This window comes from Hylaeus volcanicus, chromosome 3, assembly GCF_026283585.1.
Source record: "Hylaeus volcanicus isolate JK05 chromosome 3, UHH_iyHylVolc1.0_haploid, whole genome shotgun sequence".
Lineage (NCBI taxonomy): Eukaryota > Metazoa > Arthropoda > Insecta > Hymenoptera > Colletidae > Hylaeus > Hylaeus volcanicus.
The window spans coordinates 25,973,383-25,997,832 of NC_071978.1; the positions used below are offsets into that span (position 1 = coordinate 25,973,383).

The 24,450-nt window shown below is 41.2% G+C and overlaps 1 protein-coding gene across 3 annotated transcripts in view; it reads left to right on the forward strand.

Annotated features, from left to right (window-relative positions):
- The window catches only part of LOC128873658 (neuronal acetylcholine receptor subunit alpha-7), a 266,898-nt gene that overhangs the window by 117,413 nt on the left and 125,035 nt on the right, over nucleotides 1-24,450 (forward strand). For all 3 annotated transcript variants that reach the window (XM_054117370.1, XM_054117367.1, XM_054117368.1), the window contains exons 5-6: nucleotides 4,452-4,561; nucleotides 24,193-24,373. In XM_054117370.1, coding sequence (XP_053973345.1) covers nucleotides 4,452-4,561; nucleotides 24,193-24,373 — 291 coding nt within the window. The remainder of the gene's footprint in view (nucleotides 1-4,451; nucleotides 4,562-24,192; nucleotides 24,374-24,450) is intronic.

Sequence of the window (24,450 nt, forward strand, 5' to 3'; positions counted from 1 at the left end):
ATTGCTTCATGTTCATCTTATTCGTCGGTTACTACCGAAATAGAATTTCGCTCACTTCTACATTCGAGCAAGGGAATTTGCACAGCATATTATGGAACACTTTCAGTAAAGCTATCAAAAAGCGATTTCACAGAATTTCCGGTTTTTATTGTTCGAGTGGTTGGAAGAAACTTTAAGTTGAGTGGCCGATCGTCGGAATACGAAACGAATAATTGGAGAAGCAAGGAATTGTCGAATTCAAGCGAAAAGCTTTCCAACGGCCATAAAACTGCTCAAGAGAACCGTTTGTCCGCGTTATCTATCCAACAATGATACTGCAAAGTCCCTATCGTTTCTTTCAATGATCTTCGATGCAAGCAAATGGATCCTGTTAATTCGAACCTTGAGTTACTTTAATTAGATGAATTGTCTCAGGTCACTTAACGATACTTCCCATTATCGTAGTCCTTACCGTAGATAGTATTGGCTAACAGTGCCCACCCGCGGCGGAGAATCAGATATTCGCGACTGGAACACCCCCAGACATCTCTTTGCCTGTCTCCAGCAAATTAACGATCTTCAGAGGTCTTCCACGAAAACGTTTAATCCAGAGGCGCACGGTTGTGCGAGGTCTATAGCCGGGGAAGGAGGGCGTCGTCAAATGAACAATTCAAGCGACATACAGCACACGTCCCGGGTTTGCCGCTCCAAAACCCGTTGGCTCGTAATCTATCCCGCACCGAGCTGCACGCAAGTTACCATCCCTCCGTCAGGGCAATCTCCTTCGCCGCATAACCCGATAATTCTAATTACCCTAACAAGATCAATAATTTCTCTCGACCTCGGCGCACGCTGCCGCCTCGACGCGTAATCGTCCTACGAGATTTCTATCGACGCCCGAGCTAGGCCGATTTCGTCGATTTTCTGGGTTGCTAGCTTTGATCGCTGCTGCGTACGAAGGGTTTCGTTCGTTACGAATCGCGTGGCTAATAGTCGCTTGCGACCGGGAGCTGACAGACGATACGCGAGTTCCAAACATCGAAATTCGTTAACCGTTTCACTGCGAGACCTTTCTTTTTCTTTAGAAAAACTTGAAAAATAATGTCTTTTAAGTGTCCTTTTCATTATTGAAAAGCCTGGAGTCCTGAAACCTTATACTTGAAACCATATTCGAATTTGAACCACTGATATTATGCGGTTTTCATGTCAGGAATTCCTCAAAATTGACCTGTTTTCGAGGGTAGCAGGCTAGTTATAGGCCTTAATGTGGTTCGTCGTTCCATCGCGATTCTTGCCGCATCAGGGCGTGCAGCGTTCTATAATACCATTGGTTCTCCGGTATGGCACAGAGTTGGGTCTCTCTCGAAAGACCGGGTCTCCTTCGATCCAGTCCTTCGATTAGTATGGTCGCGACGACGCTCGAATCAGGGTTGCGGTTTCGGAAGATCGCCATCCACTCTCGGCCTCAACCGAAAGCACGCGTTGCATTAATGCACGCCAGCGAGCCAGTCGAATGCATACGTCCACTATTGTGGTCATTCGAAGATGGATGCGGCAATCCATTGCTGCACAAACGATGGGCATTTGCGGGGACTAATCCGATTGAGATATATAACTTTTCCAAGGGGACGAACCCCATTCAGGTATCACGACAAATGGGAAACGAGACCGCAAGAATTTTCCTCGTTTCTGCCACCGTATTTTCGGGGAGAATTAACGATTTGTTCGTGGTAGAGGTCGCCACGATATTTGAGGTAACATACGAAGCTCACGGGAAAAGTCCAGGGCTAAGAAGAATGTGGCACGAGTAAGCAGAATGTGGACAGCGTCCAGTAATTTGTGCCTGCAGCAGGCGTTACGATGCCGGACTAAATCGTCGACCCTCCAAGGTCTCCTTACATCCTTCCTAATCAATACTTTCGACGATTTTTCTAAATGAAATTTGGGACGATAGGTTCTCAGCCACGCGAGAATATTTTTTTTAATCAAAGAGAGAAATTCGGAATGGAAAAATTTTAAACATTAATATAGAAAATTTCGTTTTGATCATCCGTTACTCGACGCTCGCAGCTGTCGGCCATCGCACGCACAGAAAGGTTCCACTGGTTGCAAACGACTGAAAAGTGATAAAAATCGCGTATACGTCAAATAAGCCCGAAATTGAATGACATTTGATACATGGCCATTTTCGAGACCGCGAATTTCGTTTCGCGTGGTTTCCGAATCCAATTATGAGTCTTCCTCGACAGTGACGACGCCGAAGTTTTACAAAAACGTCAAATTTGTGTGAAAATTTGTATACTTGTATGCTAGCATTCTATTCAAAGTGAAAACAAAAATTCAATAATGACAGTGTGCTACATTCCCTTCTTTTATATAACTCTTACAATATATTTGCATGTCTTTCAAGATATATACCAATAGAATTATGTTAACATAATTATAATTACAACAAATATAAATATATATTGTAAGATATACAGAAACTTAGAAAACATATTCTCCTAATATTATTCCATAACAGTTACCGTGTTGCTCATACCTCCATCGAATTCAGAGTTGAATTTTCATAGTGTGTTAGCCATAGTCAGAGATGGAGGAATTATATTATCCCTCCCAGTATGTTCACCAAGAACAATATCTCTACACACGCAGATGGGACACATAAAAGTACGATTATGCGAAGTTGTAAGTGTACTCGGCGTTCGTTATACGGATATATACTTAATCCGAACTTTAATGAAAGTTATTCCGTCGACACCGTTAGAAACTTGCTCGCGAACGCGGCGGCGCGAACTTATAATACTCTTCCTTATAGTCATCCGCGGTGAGGCCCAATCGTTTTCCCATAAAGTTTTCCGCTATCTCCCACCGAAGAAGGTAAAGACACCTGAGACCGGAAGCCGTGCAATATCGACGGAGAACAATTTATCGGTTAATCGATCCGTCGCGTCTCTGAAATGAAGTTACGAGCGAACAATTTTGATCCTCCAGCTCGCAACATAAACCGTAACTGAATTTCGGTTAGATCGAAGCTCGGTCAACTTTCTCGTGTTAAAATGTAACAGGCGATCGCGTTTTACGTTGGAAAAATTACGAGGACGTACTGGCTTTCGAAATATAATGCAATATTTTCTGTGCGATAATTCGTTGACCTTTGGGAAGGGTTTAAATAGGAAAACAGATTCTGAGACGTGAACACGAGTACACAATTTTTGGGTGCACGCATTAAATTATATATGGATTACTATTGATGAATTACGAGCGTTAAAAATAATTACGCCCTTGCGACCGCGCTGAAGTTTTAATATCCCCAAGTCAAGACGACGAAAACCGTTTCCAAGAAGGCGACGCGAGCACAGGAAGTCCCGGCACAGGTTCCCAGCGGCGAAAAAGAAGCGATCGTTTAATCTCGGAAAACGCGGAACCGCTTTCGGGGGCGGTATCAACCGGCAGCAAATAGAAACCACTCGGTGAACCGTTGGGACGAAATTTTATTTCAGACGAAACGCCGAAAGAGCGTTCGTTACGCCTCGTTTCCATGGGCGAGGGCGGCTCACGGCACGTCAGATCGCCTAGGGAAAGAAACTTGAAAATCTTGAAGCAGACACGATGCGTCTACCGGGTAGGCGAACTTTCACCCTCTGAATTCCTCGTTTGTACGATTCAGCCGCGTAATCTAATGAGCAAACGCCCGAGACTCGCCATCCAGCCCCGGAAATTGAAGTATACATTATAAAACGCCGCGTTTTCTATGCAGTTTCCACACCGCCGTCATAAAACCAGGTCGCGCATTCCTCGAAAGTCGCCGCATTTAAATATACAGAACTGCTCGCGGTCCCTTCTAACGTCTGCGTCTACGCTGGCTCGCAATTTCACGGGGAATCTGATGTGAATCTCAAACCTCTTGACCAAACCGTACCGACCAAATCCCATAGTTCCGCTATAAAATTTAATATGGCGCTCGAAACATTTAATATTATTAAACCCACGTTGACGAGAGTGAGATATGGACTGCAATATATGAAATGAAATGTACAGTTTGACTGCCACTTATAATGCGTTATTAGATAAGTATTTATTGGACCATGCAGGGCAGATTGTTATGCTCATTAAGCTTCCAGTATGGCCCAATGGATCCGCATCTAATCGTAATAATATTTGACTGCCAATTCTGGATGCACGTATTAAATTATATATGGATCACTATAGATGAAATATTAGAAACTATTTAATACTGGTTTGAAAACTATAATGAATTGATTGCAAATTTTTCTCTTTAGTAAAATCATTATTCAAATTTATCTTAAGGAAATACTCGAACCAACCAATTAAAAAGTCTCAGAATTGAAATGCTCGAGTCAGCACAGAATTAGTGGCGTCGCACAATATCCAAATTAAACAAAATGTTATTTGTCTCAGCGACAAGAATTTTGCATTTACTCCACGTGCCATTTTCATTCATTTTCCAGGAGTGGAAGGACTACAATCTTCAGTGGAACGAGTCCGAGTACGGGGGCGTGAAGGACCTTCGAATTACACCTAACAAGCTTTGGAAGCCAGACATTCTCATGTACAACAGGTAACTCGATCTTGTTACATTTATTTTAAGAATTTGGCACCGCGCGATAAAACGATGAACCTAATTAATACGCCAATTAAAAAGTTCATTTAAAACTCGAACGTTCACTTCGCCGGGCAAATATTAAATTAACGGCTAAATTTATTTAAGTAAACAAACTCACGAAGGTATTTGCGAAATAAAAGAACTTTGGGTTAATAATTTCTGTCTTGACGGAACTTGAAAAATAATCGGGCTTAAAACGTTCTTGAAAGGAATTCCAATAAACTTTAGCGCGAACTTCCGCAGAGCGATGTGAAATTATATTGCGAAAATCTTGATCTCGTGTTACGGTGTTAAACTTTGATAAAAACAACATTTTAAAAGATATAAACGTCGAAATAAACTTATTTCAGACAGGTTTAAATGAGACTGTCATTATTTGCGTATCGTGTACCATTGATTACTCGATTTTGTTGCGATTGTACCGAAGGACATATGACATTTAATTGATATTTGTATAGTATCTATTTCTGCTCAATATTATTATCTAAAAAAAATACAGAAACAAACGTTTCATTGGGAAATACTAGAATATTCCAAGGTTATTGGAGACAGAAGCTGTTTAGAAGTCGGAATTTAATTAGAACTGCTCGAGGAATGTTTGACGCGATTGGAAATGCAATGCAGATTGACGATGCAGAGTCATGAGACTCTAAACCGGAATATTTGACGAGCCCGAATTCTGCTCGTGGTATTTTTCCCCTTGCGGAGCCCGGAAACTGCAAAATCGAGCTAATTCGCGGTACACGCAATACGTTCGCGTAATCCGATGCATTCGAGCTGCAATTACACCGGTCTGCATCGCCGCGAATGTTAAGCTGTCGACTTTAAAGCGCGTTTTCAGATTCGGTTCATCAATGTTTACTGGACTTCCGTAATCCGTATTAGTTTCGAACTCTGGCATCGGAAGCTGCGCAAGGAAGCGTCCAGTTTCCACCTGGAGACGGTTTCTCCGACGGGAAGAAAGGAAGAAAATGTAAAAACTACGATAAAAAACGAATAAACGTAAACGTAAAAATAAAACGAAGCGTGACTTATAATTCATAAGCATCGTGGTCTGGGCAAGCTGTATTTAAACGTTTGTTACTCTAGATCCTAGGGTCCTTTTCCGTCAGGAATTACAACGTTTAAATAAATCTGGCTCAGACCACGATGATTAAGAATTATATTGATTCTAAAGCAAGCCATTTAACCTAAATGTAAAACTAAACAATCGAAAATTAAACAATCAAGGGACACACATCCGCGGAAGCCTTGGAGAGAGGAATTACAATTTTGAGAATGTTTCAGAAATCCACGGCGGCTAAAATATGTCGTCGATGCGTAAATCGCATTACGTACGTTCCTTTCTTTTTCACAATGACGTTTACCGATTGCGAGTAATATATTTAAAGACTCCGAGGGTACGTAAACAGTATCCCAGTATTGCTTCGCATCTCAACAAGTATATATTACACACGTACACATTGTATACACGTAACCATATAACATACGCTTAATATACTATATTTTACATGCATAACCAAGTCTCTGAAGTGCATGCGTCTTTTTTTCAATCCGAATAACACACAGTACTTTGTCCAATGCGATCTATTTACCTTTGTATATTTACATTTTTTCACTTCTGTACATACTTATACATATAAATAGTCATGTATGTGTACATAAATACTTCCCAAAGGGTTTTTCGATCCTAGCCGTAGATAACGTTTTTTTTTTCCCAGCGAGTCGACCGGTTTTCCGCAACGTTTTCGATAATACAAACGCCCCCGCGCTGCGCTATTTGCGTTTCACGGTTCCATGGGAGGCTCTTGGAAAACGCCGGTCGGCTCGCGCGCGTTCTTTCAGACACTTTTTATACATGAATTGCGAAAACGCAGAAACATTAATTGCATATACATACGTCATGTTCATTTTACCAATGTTTACGGAAGCCACGGCGTTAATTGGGTTCGACGATGCGCCAACCATTTGCGGAAACTAAATTGATTATTATATTCCACTAGATTCGAGATGGTAGCACCTAATTTTAGATCGAATAAATATTAGTATTGTTTCCACGCGGATGTATACTGGGTGAAATGGCGTGCAACCTGTTCAATTGTTTCCTTCTTATTTATCTGATCAACATTATTTCATCGTGGATGACGGAGGATTTCTTTTTGCAATTCAGCAAGATCGTTTTCCATTGTTGTATGTACTTTGTTTGTCATTTAGCTAATATTCAGTCGAAATTTGTTACAGATATGCAGAACAAATAGAATTGAACACACAAATTTTGTCTCGTTAAAGTCATAAACATTAATACACGAATTAATTTCTACGTCAATGAATGTCTACGAAAATAGCGAATGAAGCACACATAAAAGTTCGAAATCTCACAACTTCGAAAATCCTGTTAAACCTTTATCATTCCGAATAAAAAAAGTTTCAGTCGGTCGACAAGAAAAATAAGAACGAACCCAGTGCACCCAGTATATTGTTCGATCACGGAGTTGTTGATGACACGTCAGAGAACAACGAGGATTGAATAAAGTCTGAAACGAACTCGGTAGAAAAATCGCCCGATTCGCGATGATGACTGGTCTAACGCCAAAATCTTCTTTCGGCAATCACCTGCGATTTCTCTCGTTCCTGGGGGGAAAAAAAACTCTTCATCGACGTTCGCCGGTTTGATCGATGTCGGACGTCGGAGAAGATGAAGAAGTAGACGACCTCGACGAAGAGAGGAGAATAGGTCCGCGAAGAAAGTGGGATACCTCGATGATTAACGCCATGGCTTTCTCCAGCTCGCAGCCACTTGATCACACAGCCTCTAGATTAAATAGTCTTAGATTATTAATTAGGCTGCAACTGTGTACGCAGTGCGCGCGAGGGAGCAGGACGAGGAACGTCTCCGAGCGTATTCCGCGTTCCGCTCCGCCCCACAAAATTAATACGCCCGCCACTCGGCTGCCAGCCGATTCCCAACCCGCCGGAATCGGTCGTCGTGTTAAATACAACCGCCATTCCGTCGAATTATTACGCATTCTCGCCCTAGACCACGTGCTGCCTACCTCTGATCCTGCCTGCTGAATAATGGATCCGCGAGCGAGTCGCGATTTAAGCCGCCGCGACGAGACGAACCAAGTCGCTTCACGCGAGGATACATGCGTGAATAGAACGCTCGACTTCCGATGTTCTAGGGTTTTTGCGTAGCGACGGAGCTTGGAATTACGAAGATATCGACGTTTGGCCTCGAAGTCAGAGAATCAATAATTCAGCAGTTACCTGACAGTAAAGCTTTGACTCTCATGGGGGTGGGAAGCTTAAAGACTGTTTCATGCTAGCATGCTGGAGTATTTTTTAATCCAGCTCAAATTTGGAATATTTTGTGGTCAATAATTGAAACCAGATTTTTTTTTAAACGCTTAACGCGCTATGAAGCTACCTGTTCAACCTGAATTTGTCTCGGTAAAAATGTATTCGAATGAAAATTGATTCGAACGACAAAATTACTTATTATCGTGCATTATCAACCCCCGAAATTCTGTAGCGCGGATAATTTTCCTCAGCCATCGACGAGCACGTCGCCGCGCGAAAATCCATTAAGAAGCGAGCATCGTATTCGAGCATGTGTGTCATTCTCACGCGCGACAAGCTGAAGACTCACGGTATCGCAGCTACCGCGGAAATGAATTGAATTTGACGAGGGAGATGGACTGGAACTTGCGTCGTACCCGATAAGGTATTGGATGGATCGAGAACAGGCTTGAAAAATTCAGGGTTCGATCACTGTAGATTGGAAAAGTGTTTTCGCGAGAGAACACTTTTTGGGCCGAGTATTTTCGAGGTGACACATCAATTAACTTTAACAATTTTCCAGGTAATTTCCATGAAACTTGTTCAGGTTTACTTATTGGCAAATTTATATTCTTGACAAATTTATTTGTTCGAGTCGTTAGAAGATCGATATATTTGATACAGTTCCCATGAAATGTCACAAATTTTTTCTGACTAACAATGTTGTATCGATGAAAATATGTCTCCTCAGAAAAATGTCTAGAACCTCGAAATCTCTTGAAATATGACCCTGAAATGTTCCTTCTAATGGTATTCACGCCATCTTTGCGAATCCTTCATTTTTCGACGTTATTTTCTATCTTCAGAACAAACGAAGGTCCTCTCTGTATAAATCTTGATTAGTCACGGTTTCGAGAACCTACCGATTGACACTTATCCCGTTCCCCAGCTCGAAAAGTCATCGCAAACACAGAGTGATTACCGCGTTAACGAAGCCACGTGCTACCCGAACCGAATACCAGACGTAATACCTCAACAATTGAGAACCCCAGAGAGGCAAACTCCAATTTTGCGTTAAATTGAATTCAACGTAACTGTTAATGGCGTACTTGGAAGACATCGGGCCGGACTGCTCGGGCTGTTCCGCCAGTTCATCTCGAAATCACTTAATTCTCGTAATCGCGTTGATCCCCCGAATTTCTGGAAACTACCTCGAACCATGATAACTCGCAGGATATCCGGAAAACCGTACCTACCACGCGTGGGAGTCGCGAAAAAAAGACGCAGAGGGGCAAAGGGACGCGTAGAGGAGTTAGTGGAATAAGAGTGGACGCATCAGACGTTCCACGAAGCTTGCAAGAGGAGAGGTGACGAAATGCTGAATCCCCTTTCAACGATAATTAACAACTAACGAAGCCTGCAAATTCCATGCGAATCGGTGTCCCCCTATTAAGCAATTAATTCAAATCTCCCTGGTCACTGTAAACCTCCCTCTATTACTATTGTCAGGTGAAAGACGCCAAAAGGTGAGCAACAACAAAATCAGATCAATTGATGTGGAAAAGGCTTGATGATGAATATGTGTAGAGTAACTAAAGTTCGTCGAAAATGTTTCGATCCCATATATTCTTGCGAAAATCTCGAAGGGGGCGAATAAGAGTATCGCCAATAGCAGGTTAATCAAGTTTAGATTGCTCCGTATCAGCAGAACTTTAACGCGCGTGGAATTGATCCTTTGCCTTTCCGCAGATACTGGAATCCGGATGTAATGGATACTCATTGTCTCAACTACGAGGCACGACAGTATACCATTGTGAGCCATTCGATTGTATCATTGAAAGACAGGTGGAGCAGAATTTCTAATGCAGTAAATCGTGAACTGCTTCTATTCAGAAGCTAACTTTAAGGAACTATATCCCGGCTACTTGCGTTGGAAATGGACTACCGCGTATATAACACCGACCTATTCGTCTCGTTTTCGAAACGGGTTTGTAAAAATTGAATCTCTTACTTGATAAAAGTAAATTTAGTGCTAAATAAATATTCTTCGTTATCAATCTCGTAAGACAAAAGTATGAGTCGGAAACATTATTTCATTTTCAAGTAATTTTATACGGAAACAATGGCTCATGATAATTTGTTAACTAATTAAGACTGACTGATTCGAAATTTTCATTGATAACGGTTAAGTAAATCGTCATAAAGTCGAATTAGAGTTCGCTCGTAGAAAGGTAGTAAAATGTGAAACATTCGTGTAATGGCCGAGAAGCAAAGCCTCGGTGCTTAAGCATTACATAGGGACAATGGGCATACGTTTTAATTTCAGGATTCCACATTCGCGAATATAAAATGGTTCGTATTATTCAGCGTCTGGCACGTAATATAAATCCTTAATACCGCGATAAACGCTGCAGGGACATTTAAATCTCTCGCTTTTGTACACTACTTTCACCAATCCTCGAAGCTTTATAGATCGATAAGAGGCTTTACTTAAAAAGTAATAAATTTGTCATTAATGTATCATATTAACCAGAATAAATAAACAGATGGAGATAGTTTTTAAATGAAGATTGATGAAACGAAATAGCCTTGAAAATTCATATCCGTACTCTTTCAAATGAAACTGTCTTTATAAAATGTTTATTTCGTCGTATGGAAAAGTACATGGTTCTGTTGAACGTATCCTGTCCACGAATTCTCGAAGCGGACGAAAATAATATCAGAGCATGTGTCCATTTAGCAACACGCTGCACATACCCTGGGGAACAGTTACCACGAGTAATTCTTCCAAAGAGAAAGGTGTTTCCTGCGAAACCGTAAAGCGAATCCCGAGCATCCCGCTCGAAGGTACTTTTAGGCGGTGCTACTGAATTTAAGCTGCTATAACCTGGAGGTTAAAGCTTCGGGACTGGCGTACAGCCCGTAAAATCCGTTTCACCCGAACACGTCCCCGGATGTATGTAACCCAGCGCCCTGCCACGGCACGACCGCGAATCGACCGGATACTTATGAAATTTGTACAAGCTGAATCTATGGAAGACTTTCCTTCGTGCTTTTATGAAACCTTCTCTTACTTTCCGCGAGACGTTCATTTTTCTATCGAAACACTTGCATTCTTTTATAATTAACGTGATTCGACAGCAATTTTTAAAAACATTTTCTACAGTTTCCGACGTAATATCAATCGATATGGAAGCATTTTTACGCGTGGAAAACGTGACACTGGACTCTTCTCGGGGACGCAGATGACAGAAATCACGGCAAAGGAATACCATGATCAAATTCAATCGGACAGTGTCGAATTCAATTCACCACAAAACTCACAGAGAACATATTGTTACTTCGGAAACGTTGTACAACGTTAACATAACGAGGTACGCTCGATGTTTAATCAAGTGAATTTCACTGTCCATATTTGTCGAGGTAAATTTCATTTCTACCTACGTTTCGTAGGAAAATGTTACAGGATTATGTGTCAAATTTTGTTATTTCGCCGCGCTGGCTTTGGCAATATTTGCTTAATCTCGCCGTCTTCAAACAACCCATGTCATGCGCGCTATATGCGACGGGATCGTATTTGCCGAAAACTGAAGTAAATATTTCTTGTTTTTGAGGACGATACCTGTAATTAACATTATCGATTCGCATAAGCAATATTGTACTAAAAGATTCGTCGTTCCAATATACCGTGCTCTAATTTTTCGTAGGGACTCTTGAAACTTGATAGAATAATTAAGTTATTTATTTGATGTTGCGCCGAATCGCAAGGAAATATTGTTACGTTGGTTCTGAAGATTAAATAAAAGTTTTACGTAATTCAGGGGTAGGTTATCATTATTTCTGTGATGCAACGTCAACGGTGTAACTTAAGGGAGCATTACGTGGAATAATTAAGAGTGAAGTTTTTTTATATTGAGAAAGTTTGCAATAAACGTGCATCATTTCGAACAGGAAGCACTTGAGAAAGTTCGCGATTATACACGTAGACATGAAGTATGAATATAATGCTTCCTTTATTCCGCCGTTGTGCGATAAACAAAGATTTACTTAAAAAATACTGTTACGAGGCAGTAGTAAGGTAGTTTAAGGTTGATGTGACCAATAAACTTACAATGATACAATGGAAATGGCAAACAGTACCCAACGCAAAGAGGTTGCTATACAGGCGTAAGGTCCATAGCTTCAAAAAGTTAGGAAACAAATAAAATTTGTCCTCGTTCTTCCATGTTCTCATCATCGAGTGACACATCAATTGACAATAAAAATTCTAAACAAGTTTTGCTCTTATTTAACATCGAGAACTCCTTTCAGCGGCCCAAGTGACACTTCCAGAGAATCAATACCTATCGACTCGCCTCCTAGTATTTATCCCCAAAGCCCAGATCCCACTTTTGATACACGCAAGTCTCAGTGCTGTTCATGAATTCGTCATAACCACGTTGCACAGTGTTCCCGCGGTAATCACTCGACTTAATCGGCTTAAGAACGCTCCCTGGCTAGGAATCGTTCGTCGCAGCGGGCAGGATCGGAGGGACGCTCGAGAATGGTCCAACTTGACGCGATCTCTGCACCGTTCGCGTCCCAGCAAGGTTACGGGGTACCCGGGAGCCGATAAACTCCGGCTCGCGATTAATCATCGATGGCTCCTCGCGTTGGAAATACGGTCGACGTCGGCGATTGCGAGGGGCACGACTCGCAGCGGGTGGCGGCTGTAATTATGTGTATAATTAATAGAGATGCGACGTCAGGCCACCCCGTTACTGCAGGCCACCGCAGCATCAGGCCCGGTGCCTGCCTCCTCTAAACACGCGCAACACGTAGGAACATTTCGGCATTCCTGCGGAACAGCCAAAATGCCTCTGAACGCAACTACTCCAGCACCGCGATCACGCTGGACCGAGTCACGAATCTATCCGCAAGCGGAACACGTACGGGTTGACATATATGAGCAGCCGCTTCTGAAGGTATGCAAACCATCGGGTTCGAAACCGCAGCCGAGATTGAAGTCAGTCGGTTCGTGAAATGTTTAGGGCGGGGTGCGAGCCTGACTCGCCTGGCCACGAGTCAACTACTCGGGGAACCTCGGCTGACCAAGTAAAATGCGTCGGTGGCATTGTAGGGTTTATTAGCTGTGAACGAATTTTTTTTTTACTCGAGAGTGTCTTGTATCACTTTTGTATCGAGTATTCTTGTATTTTTAGATGGAGCATTATTCTTAGGGGTTGTTACATTTTTCAGGGGATTATTAGATTATTCAGAGAAGAATCGTGGAATTTGGGGATATTTTACGTAGAGCAATGTACTTTAGTGCCGAATAACTATTTGCATAATTTTTTTTTATTACGGCAGACTCTTCGTCTTTTGTGAATTTTACTTTACGAGATTTAAAATTCATAGTCTCGTCTTGTACACATCTCACGAATCGACTGACTTTGGATGAACCTTATATAAACACAATTATTCTACATCCACGCACATATGATTAGACCATGGATTTATACTAACACACGTTCCTATAAAAGGAGTAATCGTTTCTGTTTGGTACAGTCTACGATTAATTTCTGCTGGCCCAGGGTAATTAATATATTTATATAATATTAATATCTCCAATTAAAGAAATCCCATACTTGAATTAATTTAAGGCTTCGTTGTTTAGAGCGAAACAGCGTTGCATTGGGATTACTTTTAATACCTATACTCGTTCGGACGATACCCACTCAATAAATCGCGAGTCTCTATTAAAGCAGAAGTGAAAACAACGGGAAGGTCTACTTTAAACTATAAAATATTGCGTTTCTCGATTGGGATAGTGTCCATGAATACAGGCAGCTTGAAAATGCTGGGGGGAATAAGAAGGTAACGTTACGTAACTCTTTTTAAGAATACTTTGTCAGTCAATGTCGGGTTCCAGCTTGCGATCGAGATAATATTAAATTCATCATCGAGTATATTTTCCCTGCTCCGTTGTCGGCCACTTTATCGATTCGACTAAATTACCTTGCATATTCACGTTTATTTGGTAAACGATAACAGTCTTCCGTAAATACAAACTGGGAAATGTACACTTTAAATAGACTTCAAGTGAATTTACTATTTTTATTTTTTAAAACAGTAAATATTGTTTTACTTCTTTTACTCGCGAATGACTTTCTTAGAAAGAATTTCTCGTACCATATTTATGTAACGTTTCGTTCCTACTTCTATTGAAAGAAAATATTGTCAGAGTTGAGATAGAAAAGGCAGATTCAGGTCCATGTCGAATTATGTAAATATAATGTATTTTGGGGACAAAGGAAGATCAAGTCGAGGTCGAGGAGATTGTTGTCCCATGAACGAAGGAATCGAGTTAGTGAAATTCCGATTGGAATAATTCACTTTCACCGAAACGTGAACAAGTAAAGCGCAATGCCAGAGATCGTGTAATATTACATTTTCATGAGAAAGTATCCTGACACGCGTTTCGAAACGCCGCTCACGGTAGATCGCGACCCGCCAAGTTTCGAGCACCCCTCCGCCAAATTAATGTTACGCCACCGTGTATAGGCGCATACAGTGATTCGGCGCCGTTAACTTTCCGACAGTTTGCCCGACATTTATGACGGTCGAGTTAGAACGCGGCCCACCGCCTCGTTATGTCGTCAGGATTGTTTGCTCATGAGGGTATAACAACTTCAACAAATACATATATTCGCCTGGGCGTGTGGGAAATTCTCGTGGTCTGTTACTGGCGCGTTTACCGTCTCGAAGATGCCTGATTCGATTCGGTAACGGCGACGCTCACGAGGAATCTCGATCTTTGACTCCTCTAATTGATATTCATGCGATGAAATTTTAAATATTACTAAGGCCTACTAAGGAGGAATAATAATTCACAGAACAACAATTTTTTTGTTTTCCTTTTCACATGTATAAAAAGTAAATGCCTTGGAAATATGATTCTCTGATTTCCTCGACACGAATATCATTAACGATGGAGCATACGGATAACAAAAACCAAAATAACCGTAGACGAGTTGAAAATCTGGACCGAGACAATGCGTTCTTTGTTCTGAATTACAATTAGTAATTACCATTTCTGTATCAGACTGAAATAACCAATTTCCTTCGAGCAGCTCTTCCGACAATAAAACACCTCCGATCGGCCAAAGTTTAGAATTCCGTTCGAGGAGCAAAGCGCAGCAGAGAAAATAAAAAGGGATATTATCAATCAACGGTTCGGTTGATTCCGTTTCGCCAATTTCACGGAATCTTGAAACGGAACTGCGCTGTAGAATCTCCCTCCACAAGACGAATAGGGATTTTTATAGCGTCTTTATGTGCAGGAGCACGTACGCGGGTATCGTCCATCGAGTCGTACAATCTCGTAGCACCTGAAATCCGTGGAAAACACCGAGATATAAATTTCTCCCCCATGCACTTCTTCCTTGTGTAAAAACGTTCCAAAGATACTTGAATTGAATCAGCGTATACACCTGCGGCCTTGGCTCACTGACAAGATGATACTCGTCTATCAATGAACGTTCACAAACCCAAAAATTTACCCTGGCGCAACTCAAAGAAATAAAGCAACCCCTAGAAAATAAAGGAGAAATTTTTCGTGGACTGTGGACTTACAACTAACGTTCCAAGAAACACGATTTCAAAATTCTAGAAACGTTTAAAGACTAAAGTTTGTTGCTCTGTTACACTCTTTGACTACTAGGAAAGAAAATAAATATTATGGCAGAACGGCAGGCACAATAGCGATTAGAATCGTGGCTCGGTTGGCGCGCATGATCGCGCGAGGAGTATGGTCGCGACGATGCACAAGCACGGTGGGAAACGCGTAGGGGAGAGCGGGCTCCGTGGCGTAGTGAAACCTCAACCGCCCGAATTTCTAAGGGAAGCTTTCACTTAAAACCGTGCGCGTCTTCAGTCGACGAAGACGAACTTAATCCTCGGAAATAGGAACGTCGTAGAAACTCGAGCTAAATCCTCCTAGCGCGACATCTAAACTGACGACGAATCGTGAACGTAAACCAGCGGGAAGACGAGATCGATAGCTACCGTGAGACCGTTTCGTGGATTCGCTGTTAATTCTGTCGCGGGAAACACCATCGCGGATGGCTGCCTCGTTGGCTGTGGATGGGCGAACCTTAACCAATCCAGGATCGTTCGATGCTTTCGACGAACCTGGCGAGATTTACCTGGGCTGTTTCTTTGTTTGGTTATGGACGATATTGTTTAAAAATCTGGAGTAAGACTCAACTTACTTAGATTCAACTCCAACATAAAATTTGGAGTAATAAGTAATATAGAAATATGAGCCACGAACATCGAACATTAATTTTCGTAATAAACACAGATGTAATATGTTTCTCTGTCCAGTTCTCGAGATAAAATAATAACGAGATAAATTAACTCGTAATTTAAATTAGAATTTCCACTAACATTGTTTCGGAAGTGCCCGTTAACGTTCAGCGACAATAAAATCCCTCGGGAGAGAGGAAACACCCTTGATTTAACGAACACTTCGTTTTAATTTCGCAAGGCGATGGCGCATAGTCGCGTCTACGCTGAAATGATGCTAAGTGGCCATCGCGTTAATATCGTTTAAAGATACACAATGTCCGCGGATAATAGAGGGCGGGACGGTCGTTATTCGCGAAACAAAAGAGGAGAATGCCTCGCCTAGTGCCGACTTACTTGTTGCTCGCCGCGCTCGACGCCTCTTCTCTGGTGAATATCGTCGCCCAAAAGCGACAGTCGCGCGCACAAAAGAGGAATCAGAGGGTGGAGGAAGAAAAAGAGGATGGAAGGGTCAACGATCTTGGAGGACAGGGGTTTATCCTGAAAGCCAGAAAATGCCCGTCATGCAAAGATCGTCGTCGTGTACCACGGAACAATCGACGCCGACGTGAGTGAGCTCCTTAGAATCCGTAAACGGCGCTCCAAACGCTTTACAAAGGTAACGGCCGATTTATGTCATCCGTTCCGACGCGTAATGGTTCCGTTCGGACAAGTATTCGTGTCAACATGCGATATTTATAAATCCAACGACTCAATTTGACCGAGAAATATTCTTTACTCGTTGACAGAGCAAACTGTACAGAAAATTTGGTTAGAGGAGTGAGGATTTCAAATATGCACTTCAAATATTTGTATCGGGTTGGCCCAAAAGTTTCTTTCGTAATTTGCACTCAATTATTTTGTGTGGCAGTGTTTATATAAATAGAACATCTAATTTCTTAGATGTTGATGTTGCAACAGTAATGGAGCAAAATGAATCGTACACAATTCAATAATGTAACATTAGACATAAAATATTGCGTACGTATTACTTATTAATAAAACGAAAGAAACTTTTGGAACAACCTAATAGATAATAAAAATATCACGATGCAAGAAACCATATGAATCTGGTGAAACGTTTCACATCGCCTGCTATTTTCAATATTTTCCAAATAAAATACTCTCTCCAAATAATATTCTAAAAGTGAAAGAAAGAGCTGATCCAGTTCCAATCCACGAACGAAAAACGTTTCCATCCCTCTTTTTCAACCCTTCCGCGTGAGTTCTTTAAATGGTACAACGCCGAGATAAAGTCGTCGAGGATATATGCAACGCATCGTGATTGTTTCGCCGCGGCGCTAGCCGAGAACAAAAGAGAAGACGGCCGTTTGTGTAACAGGCGCCGGTATGAAAAACCGAGAAATTCGCTGGTGTCAATTACAGCCGTTTTCTCCGTTTTCTATGGAATTAAACTAATAGGATATTCTCTACTCGTCCAGTCGTTTTAAGCTTGGCGAGTGAATTTCGGATCCCAATATTTGGACATTCTCCGCATTCGCATGAAGATACTTAAAAAATAAAAATGTAGATTCTTATTCGATTAAATGTTCGCGATTAAATAGCGATTCTCGCTACGTCTTCATCTTTTTTCCCTTTTTTTGTTTAACTAACCGTGACCCGACTTATTTGCCAAGTAGGCAATGTCGAGCCCTCGGTTTCGCGAAAGTGCTGAAAAGTACTTAGTCGCTGTTCGACATACTTTGCCACGAAAAGTTCGAGAACAACCCGACGCGATCGAAAGTATTAACAGGAAGAACGGAATTTCGAATTTTCCGGCGATTCGGTTAATGGGCGGGACGACGCGATGCGGGAGAGCAATCGCTCGAAACTTTTACGTCGCCCTTATTTTGCTCGCGTTGAATTTGCATGCATATGAAAGCGCGAGATTTACAACTATACCTGTCCGTGTGATTTTTCGCCCGTGAAAAGTCGTCTCTCTCTGTGTCGGTATTAAACTATGACTTTTTTTTTTTTACATTCCACTCTGAAAATGTTCATTAAAGTTAATTCTAGAATGATCGTGCCGCTTTGTAATAATCTTAACGTATTAAACTTTCGTTTGGTCCTTTGTTACGTACCTCTCGAATATTATTTTTTCAACGAGATCTTTTTAATAATTAAGCAGCTCGCGTATCCATGTGCGCGAGGTTTGTCCGGGGTAATTGTTATTAACACGGGTCAGTGTTACTCGAACGAGGCGAAGTTGGCTTCTTAGCTGAGATTTCAAACGTATCATGAAATAAATTATGTTCTGGGAAATTGTAGGACTGGCAATCGACTTTGTATAACTCAAGAAAATTCAAGGATTTTAAGTGGTATATTACCAATACAATGAACAAACTTTTGTGATGCACAGTGGCTCATATTTCTCACAAACCATTTACTATATGTAAATAGAATACAAAATTTAATTCCTCGAAGTGAAATTTTCCATCTCATTTTTATGCTAAATACCGATGCAGTTGCCTAAGGCTTCTACTTCGAACGCTTTATTGCATTCTACAATCTTCAATATCCATAAAATCGTACTTCAAGCCGTTCAATCGGAAAATTTCCTTACTTTCAGGAACAATGAATTCCAAAAAAAAAGAGAACCTAGCCTTCCCACTCGATTAAGTGTACAGAAAAGGAATGTACACTCGGAGAAACATGGATTTCCCAATAAATCTCGCCTTGGAATATATTACCGACATTTATTAGGCGTCCACTACAGTCATCGCGCGCAGCTGTTTGCTAAGCCACGTGACACGCAACAACAAAGAGACAAAACGGTTAATAATCGTCACATTAAACCTGCGCAACGAGCCTGAACGTAATATCGTCATTACTCGGATCGCGTGTCGATCGTCGTTAAATCTTGAACATTAAATCGAGAGAACGAGTCGTACATTCGCGAATAAACACGAAACCGTAATTTTAAACGAAGTTCCATCGCAATAACGATAACGTTTGTTTCGTTAAACCTTCGTCGAGGCTCCAATCGAAGTCTGAAACATGTGGCGAGATCAAGCTGAAAGGAGCGCAGCAGAAGAGTGATTTTGATCGAACGCTTCGTTCTTTGTGAGAATTAATTGAACACTTTTTCACCCTACCGATTCCCTTTCCTTCGTTCGGGATTTTAATTTACTTCATCTCTGAAATATTCGCTCAATTAACCCCGCGAAGCAGAACTCTGCTCTGCGTGTCTTTGATAGGTGTCGAAGACACAATTTTTCTTCCTTTCGGCGGTATTTTTCCCTTGCGTGTCATTTCGTTCGTTTTTCCCTGCCTCGGTTGTTCTTGTTACAACGCAGTCTAACGCGATGGAGGAAAAGTCGATATACCAGACAGGGGGGAAATTGTGCGCAATTTAATCTTCCAAGGTGTCATGCTTGCGTGGCGATAAGCATCCGCGAATAAAGCCTGAAATATCCGCGAACGCGCCGAGGAAATGCAACAATGCGCCGGGGTCGCTTTTTCGCCGAATGTACGAACAATGAAATATTGCCTGTAAATTGCGAGTTCGCCGTTGAATTCTTCTGATGAAACGGGACACAACGTTTGAGGAAAAGTGCATTGTCTGACCCTACACTTTGTTCTCAGCGTAATTGAGGCACGGCATAATTAAACTTTTGGTATGATGTAAATATGCACATAATTAAGTATTATTTTGAAATATTATTTGTGGTGGTATTATATTTTCTGTTGGCAATATTATTATTACTATTAATAGAGAGGCTTGTAAGAATAAAACAAATGTTCTCTGCCTTAAAGCAAGGACTATTTATTATAGTATCTCGAGTCGTTATGAAAATCTACAAGCAGCAAATATCCTTTTAAATTTATGTACCCAACTTTACAAATTCAAACAAAAAAATTGTAATGTTTCTAGTTTAATAAATACTGAAATCCATGAATCTAAGACAATAAATAATAAATAGTAGTTAATTTGTTCGACTTGCCAACGTTATATGTTATTAATAATAATATTGTCACGAGATATCCGCGAAATGACATTGATGTCACGTGTATCGACGTATAGATATATCATCTTGTTTGAAATTGCGGTTAACCCGCCGTAACGCACTACTAAGCACTGCCACTTCTGCGTGCTGCGGTTAAACAATAATTATCGCGTCGGATCGCTAATAACTTGAGGTAATTATTGCTAATCGGACAGTCTCCAACAGCTCTTTATCTGCTAACTACATTTACATAGTTCGATGGTATTGGGATGCCGAGAGTCGCGCTACCTTGGCTGGGAATCTGTCAAATTTCAATATGCAACGATTGATGTGGCGCATCAATATTGTTAGTGCATTTCATATTGCACGATTCTGGCCGCTATTGGCATACCAGAACGAAGAATTACGCAAACAAGTTGCGTTTGGATGCAAAGACTCTATGGAGAAATGGAAGCAATTTACATTCGTATATCCGTTGCAATTGATAACATTTCTTTCCATTTAAGTGCAGTACCGGTTATAGACTATTTGATATTATTTTTAAACCGTGTTTCATAATAGAAAATTCGTATATTTTTAGTAGGGAATTTTTAACAAACCTTGTCTTGGATGGTAAATATAAAATTCAGCAAATTGTCAAATATGTTATACTTACTATTTGTAGGAAGATCATGAACTTTTATAATTTCCACCACTAAAAATGCTTTATTCGCCTATGTACAAACGAATGTAGAACTAAGAAATTTTTCTTTAAACGAACAATTCGTAGAATGTCCTTTATGTTTTATTCTCTATTCGAAACTTTCGCCTGAGCAAAAAGCTTTTGCCCATCTCTGACGACATGCTGTACAACCAGTAATGTTCGAATATTTCTTACCCAGCTTCCTTCGTTCTACTTGAAAGAGAGCATCATCATCCTAGAGTTACGTTTGGATGGCACACAGCTGGCGGAAAATAAAAGAACGTGGAATTTTGATGTCCTCCAGCTCTCGCAGAGGATGCATATTACTGGAGCTTTTCTCAAGTATGTTTTATCTCAGATGCACTCCGCAACATCATAAGCGACTTTTATAGACAAATCTTTCTGAAAATGTAACGCGCGCTGTTCAGATGCAGAACTGATTTTGGCGTTTCGCGTCGGAGGAAAGCAGATTCGGAGTATACGTGGCGGGAATAGTACCGGAGTATCGTTTTTCTGAAACAGTATGTTGTGTTTTTTTTTTTTTTTTTTTTTGTAGAACCAAATTGTTTTGGCTTTTCAATATTCAACAAGTTGCACGTTAGCTGACAGATATTAATTTCTCAGAGAAAAATATTATTAGATGTAAACGAAAAATGTGTCAAAGCACAGGTTCGATTGCCATCGAGCTTCCAACACTTTAAAAAAGCGCAGAGAGTCAGATATAATTAAACGAAACCTGCTCGTCGCGATGAGCGGGTTAATAAATATTCAAACGAAGCTTGTTTATCAATGAAACAGCGCCACCAAGAGGATAGGAATTTGCTCTCTACTTTATGCTTCGGCCATAAATTGTAAATATTACCTCCCGACTCTTGTAGTCTCTTTAATTACAAAACTGTTTGAGTAGTTTTATGCGATATTGATGCATAAAATCGGCGGTTTCCGTTTCGTTGCAAAAATCAATCGAGTTGACGATTCTCTCGCCAATTCTACCAGAACGAAAATTGTCCTGGATAGAAATAAATGGTTTTCGCGGATGAGTATAGCTGAAATAAAAACTTTTCTGGATGGCTGAGCATTCTCAGATGTCAGCCTTTATCTCTTAACGCGGTTCTAAGTGGCTGCTTCAGATTATCCCTGAAGGATCAGAAGGGAAGCAAAGGGACAACCTCTTAGACAATCCTCTTTTTCCCGAAGACATAACGGAAGAAGGGTGGCCACGTAAAATCGTTGACAGTAATTGGTTTGTAGTCCCGTGGTGTTCGAAGCCGGCATTCTTTGTTATTTAATTAAAACGTGCGATTAATCGCGATGCAATTAGGAATAAATTAAATCTTCCAGATGAAACATTGGAAACAAGGATTACTCTCGTACCTAATTATCCGTTTATATCGTTTAATTGGTTTAATATATTTTGTCATGCATTTCTATCGAGCTTGTATTCGAGACAATAATGTATTCTACGTAATCACCGTGAACGTTATTTAATTCTTATCTGATTTATTTGTTTTATTTGTTCGTACGATCTCACTCAAATGTATTTCTGCGATACAGTTTTTAACGAAATTAACAGACCACGAATTCTCCGCGGTTTGTGAATTCTATCCCAGGTTTTTAATCTTTCAATCTCTGGAATGAATTTAATTAGTAAAAGTATTTGATATCCCGAATTTGGGAGGATAGAATTCCTAGCTATAAAATACTCTATTTACACGAAACACGAGATGGTTATGGATACAGTTCGTTCAATCGAATATTAATTAGCACGTCGTGATTTTTAACGTTACTCTCATCGAAAATAATGCCATAGATATTTCGTTGAAGTATATTTTTTCAATTGACTCGTGTGTAACTGTCGAATTTAACATTTTTTTTAAAATGAATATCGTGAGAAGCTAGTCGTCGAAACTTGAAAATATTTTTAATTTTACAATTCTCAATTCAAATACAATGATGGACTTGAAAAAGGTAAATAAAACCAGAAATATGAACGAGAAAACCGTCTTTAGGTTTCGTAAATGGAACACTGTAACTCATAATTTTCCTATCTTGTTAATTGTACACAGATCACTCCCGATTGATCTTCTTGACGAACAATTTGCATTTATATTCGCGACTGCTTCGATTATAATTGTATTAATGTCACGAATGACTTTGATGCATGACAATTTGCATAAGCCTGATGTACGATGCTTGAACGTTACGTTATTTGCTAAATTGTAACAAACGCTAAATTGTTGAAAATTCGAGATCGATATTGTACGAGTCTAAACGAAAAATAAGGCACGGGGATTCGAACCTACAATCCTCGGATCCACAGTCGACCGCTTTACCTACAAGACCAATCCCGTACCCTACGTTTCGTGTTCTTATTTGACTCCTTATTGTTGGGTATGGGAGGCGCGGACACTACACTCGGCTATCCTGAATTGACATTCATTCGCCCTCGAATGTCCGTTTTCTCGGATTTCGCGTCTCAACCACAGTGCGCGCCGCACCCTCTTTCGCGAGTGTACTCCCCTCTCTCTTTCTCTCTCGGGTTTTGCGTCTCAACAGCAGTGCGCGCCGCACCCTCTTTCGCGAGTGTACTCCCCTCTCTCTTTCTGGAACGTTGTTCTCTCTCGACGCCTCATTGTTGCCCACTCCACCGTCCTTCGCGTGGCATTGTTGTTCATCGTGACTCATCGTCACTGGCCGGTTCTCTGCCGCTGTAACCCCCCATCCCGGACGAGCACCCATATGTAGGAGTCTAAACGAAAAATAAGGCACGGGGATTCGAAGCCACGATCCTCGGATCCACGTTACGCTTACGTTAGCTTGAACGAACACGAACGTTCGTTAATTTCCTTTGCTACGGCGGTTAACGACGCCCGGACAAAATCGATGTAGGGAGACAACCACGTTCGGGGCTGTTAGCCTAAACGGTCGACGCCAAAGAGCGATGTAAAGAGACTGTTCGATCGGCAAAAAATTCAACGTTGTGATCAATAATTCTGAATAAAATTTATTCGAGGTCAATTTGTCACGCCGGCGAAACACCTTGGAAGACGCAAATTAATCCTGCATAATTTCCGCTTTACCTAAACATTATTTAACCCTCGTGAACGCCACGAGTGTTAACAAAAGCAAAGAACGACGTCCAGGTCTATGGCCTCCGCGACAACACACACACACAGTTCGCCTTTCAGCTTGACATTGCCAGGCGATAAAAATCGAGGATTAAAATTACCGATGGACCGCGAACGTCGATAAAACGCGCGCGCCGGAGGGGTGGGGGATAAAAAATATAAAGAAACACGTGACCGAGGCCGAGTACAACGATTAATGATGATGTAATATGAACACGTTAGTGCGGTTGAGGGTTTCGACGGGACATTCCACACGAACGTGGTGGTCGGGCATAACGGCAGTTGCCTATACGTCCCTCCGGGCATCTTCAAGAGCACATGCAAGATAGACATCACTTGGTTCCCCTTTGACGACCAACACTGTGACATGAAGTTCGGATCCTGGACCTACGACGGCAGCCAGGTACACTACTGTCTCCACTACACACTAAACACGCTCAGAGTACACACGAAGCACCAAAAATCTCTTGTTGGTCCTGA